Below are 5,674 nucleotides of genomic sequence, written 5' to 3'. Positions count from 1 at the left end.
GCAAGAAAACGTATAAGTGTCACAACCTCCTGGATTTCTTAAAAAGAATAAGGAAGGGGTGATATACATATTACATAAAACATTGTATGGACCGAAACAAGCTCATAGAATTTGAAATCTAAAAATTGATTTTTTTTTTTTTATATTTAGAGTTTTAATTTCAACCTTGTAACACTAATGCACCTAATTTTCATCATTTTCTTCAAATATAATCTTACATTTTCTTTTCTAATCTATCATCTTTTAAATATATATTTTTAAATCCTTTTATCTTTTTACTCGAATTTTACTTTTATCACACATACTCTTGTCAAATTTTATTTTTACCACTAGACATACTCTTGTCTAATCTATTATCTCAGATATTCTTTTAATAATTGATATTTTTTCTTTTCTATTACAATATTTTTGATATTTTATTATAATTTTTTAATATTATTTTAATAATTATATTATATTTTTTATTTGATTTTTGTCTAATTTAACTTTTTGCATATTAAATTAAAAAGAAAATATGTAAATTTATTTTACATCCATCAATGACAATTAGACATCCAATTAAATCAAATTTTTGGCAAAATGATATATCCAATAGTACCTTTAAATTATGTTATTATTCATATAATATATGAATGATTAACACAGTTCAATAATATTTTTTTAATAAAAAAATTGAACCAAATCAAAGTACTAGTACATTGATTGCAAAGAAACAAAACCTTGTGTTAATTTTTTCTAACTGTAAAAAAAGCAATGACTTGATATCATAGCTTTATCACCTTCCATTTGGATAAGATAAACATAAGAGAAAACCCAAAAAGAAAAAGATAAATATATACAATAACTTTTATTTGTATTTAACCATAACAATTACAAGCCAACTTTCAATAATTCAGAGAAAAATTGACATCAACAGGGACTATATACAAAGCACCAACCACTTTTGGATGGATGGGGACAAGTAGTAGGTCTAGAGTAGACCCATTTTAACTATAATACTACTAATAATAATGCACATAAAGATTACTATCACTACCTAACATAAACTTTATCAAATGAAAGGATTAATATGATTAGAGAAGTCACTATTACTAACTCCTGCTCCTTCATAACCCATCCATTCTTCCCAATATCCCCAATCTGGATCATTCTTTCCTCTAAATGGTTCATCATCATAACACCTCTTCTTCTTCTTCTCCTTCTCATATGTTTCTCTCTTCTTTGCTTCTTCTCTCAAATTTGTAATCGCAACCTGAACATCATTTCATTCATATTATTACTACTAATTCAATTCACTATTTGCAATCAAAATTTATAGATAATAATAACTCACAACATAAGCCTCATTGATTACGTGAAACCGCACATCACAATCTTTTCCTCTGCAAACATCTGGATGATACTGAAACACAAATAAAACCCAATCAAAATGAAAATACATAAATCTTAAAGAAATTAACTTTTGGGACAAAAACATAGGATATAGAATGAAACCTGCAAAGCAAGTTGTCTAAAAGCCTTTCTAACATCAGATTCAGAAGCATCTGATTGAATCTTTAATATCTTATAAGGATCTGTCACAGAAGAAGAAGAATAAGATGAACAACAAACTCTAACTCTGTTCATCTTATTTTGTTTCGTTTCCTTTCTTCCAAATTGCATCCATGAAACACCAGCTCCGTTACCACCAATAACAATAGTAGCAGCAGCCATTCTTAAAATCACAAAAACCTCAAAAACCCAGAAAAGCTTTCCTAAAAAAGGATCAAACTTTGAAATAATCAACACAAATACAAAAAGACCCAGAAGAGTTTTTGTTATAAAGGACCAAACTTTAAGATTTCCAACACAAATTAACTATGACCCAGAAATGGTTTTGTTGTAAAGAACCAAACTTTGATGTGGTTTTATCAGTGAAGGAAGATATTGTTTCAGGATTGGAACAATGGGCACGGCAAGTTGATTTTGATATTGATGGGGAATCTGTCCAAACTGTAATAAATAATGGGTTTATGTTTTCTTTTTTTGAATATTTAAGAGAGGTTTGAAGAAGAAGAAGAAAATAGAATAGATGAAAGGATATGCTATAGGATCAAAGGAAATGAAGTATTTATAGAAATAGAATATTTATTTACTAAAAAAATAGAAAAAGTAGTTAATGGTTTAAAATTGGTTCTTATCCTTACATTTGATGCAAACGTGACGTGGAATGTCGAGTAATACGAAAGCATCGTTATTGGGTTTTATCTTATTATCTTTTTTAAACTGTTACTCGGTCTCAATTGTGAGACTTGTCTTTTGGATTTATTATTGCGAAAAAAAGTGGATATTTACGGTAAATTTGATAAATTATGGTGTTATTGTTACATAACTCGGAATTTTAATAATTTCAATTTATCAAATTTATCATGATTGCAAACGTGTATATTTTTTTTTGTTGAAAGAGCCAACATTTATTAATATAAAAATAATAACTATAGGCTCCTTTTATGTTGTTGTTAAATTAACATTATTTAATTATATTATATCATTATTATATAGCCCTAAAATTTTGAGTGGTAAAAGATATGGTGGATTGTACGTAGCTTAAGTTAATAGCAATATTTAATTATAAAATTTCATTTAACTTAAGTATTTTATTCGATATCATTTGTTTCATTTTATTTTAATATTTTGACACCTTTAGTGTTGTCATTATTGGTATCTGTTTCTTAGGCATAATTTTGATGATTTTTTTAACTTGGTATGAATTGGTATAACCTATATTTAGAACTTTCAATCCAACTACAAGAGTATGAAATCTTGAGAACATTTTCTCAATCATTTCATCCTCTTCCATTTTGAAAGATTCATATTTTTGAATCAAGGTCAAGGCTTTAGTCTCTTTAACTTAATCATTTATTTCATGAGTCATTTTCAAAGAATCAAACATAGGTTTAACATAGTCTCTATTTGTTATCTTTTCATACTCATAGTAGGAAATAACATTCATCAACATAGTTTTGGATCTTTGATGATTCTTGTGATCCTTATTTTGATGATCATATATTTTTCTTCATTCAAGTTTAGTGTCATCAGTATCTACAGTATGTGTGTAACAATATAACACCATATCCCATAGGTCAGCATCACAAGCTATGAAGAAACGTTCGATCTATCTTTTCAATAGTCGAACTTTTATCCATCAAAGATTTAAGGTTATGCAGAATAATGATCTTTATCATTGTTTGCATGTGTCATAAATTGTTTCAAGAAGATGGATCTTTATCTGACACAGTTAAGTGCTTTGACACAATGAGTCAAAAATCAGAATTGGAGCTCTGATGCCAATTGAAGGTGCAAGAAACACAATAGGGGGGGGGGGGGGGGGTTGAATTGGGTTCTAGATTTAAAAACTATTGCCACCCAAATATCAAACAACAAAGATAATGATAAAGAGAAGAACACAAATATTTTTTGTTGGTGTAATCCCTAAAGGTCAATACTTTTGGTACTTGTATCGAATTATTTATTAATAATAATAAAAAAATCCTTTATTATGTTTGTTTAACAAAATACCTAGAATGGCTAGTTTGTTTAATGTATCAAGTGTGACTTAATCATGAGGTCTCATTAAACATAAGGACGATATTCTTAAAGTATTTGTAGTCGAGCTTTGTTGTGAAGGGAGATAACATTAAAACATTAAGACTATTATGTATATAGCCTGATGATAACATCTCATGGATCATGGATAAGGAGTTATCAAGTCTTAAACATAGGTATGAATATTAGGAGTAATATTTATACTAGATTGACCCGCTATGAGAATACTACATAGAATGTTATGCAAAGTGTCATAAGTTATTCTCATGGTGATAGTGGTGTATACCACCCTTCGACCTGAAACCACTATGGACCCTAGATATAAAGTCGAGTGCTTTATTATTGATCAAACATTGTCCGTAACTAGATGACCATAAAGACAGTTAATGGGTACTCCACGAAGCATGCTGAGGGACATGAGTGACCTAGATGGAATTTGTCAATCCTACATAACAGGATAAATGTCTAAGGGCCCAATGTTGAACTGGACAAGGATGACAGATTCTATGTCTTGTGTTAAATATAGACATAAGGGAAAAATGGTGATTGTACACACAAGTAATATCACAAAAAAAGGATTTGTCATATCACATGACATTTTTATGTCCTGGGTAGCAGTGATGTGTTGCTAGATACTGCTCACTGTTTATTATGTTAAATATGTGATTTAATATAATTGTCAATGTCACAAAAACATACAGGGTCACACACAAAAGTACGGATTGATGAGAGATAGAGTAAATAAGGAACACCGTAAGGTACGGTGCATTTAAGTGAATTCTAGAAAATCATAAGGTACGGTACGGTTAAGTAGAATACAAAATATGGTAAGGTACCACGCGCTTAAGTGATTTTCGATATACCATAAGATATGTGCCACATACACTTAAGTGGGATTTTTAGCTTGCAGTTCACACAAGTGGTTTTATAAATAGAACCCCTATGCATAAGCATTTCACTTGATGAAATTTTGTCTTTCTCTCTCTCTCCCTCACTCAAAGCCTTCATTCGTAGCAGCTAGCACTAAAATTGAAGGGATTCGTTTGTATGGACTGAGTATAGGCGTTGTCACCATTCAACGCTCGTGATCCCTCCTTAGATCTGCATCAAAGGTTTCAATCGCCACAAGAGGTAACTGTTTCTATCACTGATCATGCCCATTCGTAAGGATCACTAAGAAAAAAAATTTAATTTCCGCTGCATTTTGGATCACAATTTTCCCTCATTTTTATCTTGGTTCGGTATTAACTAAGTTACATACAGTCCACCCGTCTTAGTGATTTTTCCTTCTTAATAAGGACTTAACCTAATAATCAATCTAATTATAACCAACTTAAATACATACAATGTAAGACTTCTTGAGAAATGCTGATTATACCCTAGTCTCTCAAGAAACACAACTCAAAGACTAATTGTCAAAAACTTCTTGAGAATTCTGACTACACTTAGTCTCTCAAGGAAATTAACCAAAGGTTAAGATAAATAGGTTTTATGTTTAGAAGATGCTTTAACAAGCAGATACATAAGTTTATATCAAATGCTACACTTAACAAAAATATTCAAAGAGAATGTTGTAAGTGTATGAGTGTGAGAAACATTTCTTTTATTTTTCTCTTCTCATGTATCTTCTTTGAGTGTATGCATTGATATGCAAATTTAATCACTGTTATTTCCAATCTTCAAATACCTTTTTATATAGGAAGAAATAGATTTGTTGGAGGGTGAGTTTAGAATATCCTCAACGTAATAATTGTATAAAGGTCACTTCATATTGCAATATTATAGTCGTGGTTGGAGCAGAGAGTTTGTGAGGATGATGGGACATGAGAAACTTATTTGGTACAAAGTATAATACTTTACAAAGAAATTAGATTTGCTTTTTTACTTCCGCCACATTAACCAGTCATTGACCTTTTTATTCAAATCTTCTAGTCAGAGACTTCTTATACGTGCTGATGAAGCTTGAGTAAAGTTCAGAGTCTATCTTCAGAACTTGGTGAGACTTTCAGAGTCTTTGGAAAACATGGTTTTAAGACTTTCAGAGGCTGGTAGTCATAACCTTTATTAGATTCTAATTCTCGCGGTTGCG

The 5,674-nt window shown here is 30.3% G+C and overlaps 1 protein-coding gene across 1 annotated transcript; it reads right to left on the bottom strand.

Annotated features, from left to right (window-relative positions):
- Positions 1-834: 834 nt before the first annotated feature.
- On the bottom strand, positions 835-2,084 carry LOC127107226 (chaperone protein dnaJ 8, chloroplastic). Its single transcript, XM_051044527.1, has 3 exons — positions 1,495-2,084; positions 1,334-1,402; positions 835-1,252 (listed from the first exon to the last, which is right to left on the bottom strand). The coding sequence occupies exons 1-3, from the start codon at positions 1,711-1,713 to the stop codon at positions 1,052-1,054; spliced, it is 489 nt and encodes a 162-aa protein (XP_050900484.1). The 5' UTR covers positions 1,714-2,084; the 3' UTR covers positions 835-1,051.
- Between the last annotated feature and the right edge of the window lie 3,590 nt (positions 2,085-5,674).

This window comes from Lathyrus oleraceus, chromosome 7 (genome assembly GCF_024323335.1).
Source record: "Lathyrus oleraceus cultivar Zhongwan6 chromosome 7, CAAS_Psat_ZW6_1.0, whole genome shotgun sequence".
Classification (NCBI taxonomy): Eukaryota; Viridiplantae; Streptophyta; class Magnoliopsida; order Fabales; family Fabaceae; genus Lathyrus; species Lathyrus oleraceus.
The sequence above is the reverse complement of the archived record's forward strand: the minus strand, read 5'-3'. Positions and strand labels throughout refer to the sequence as shown.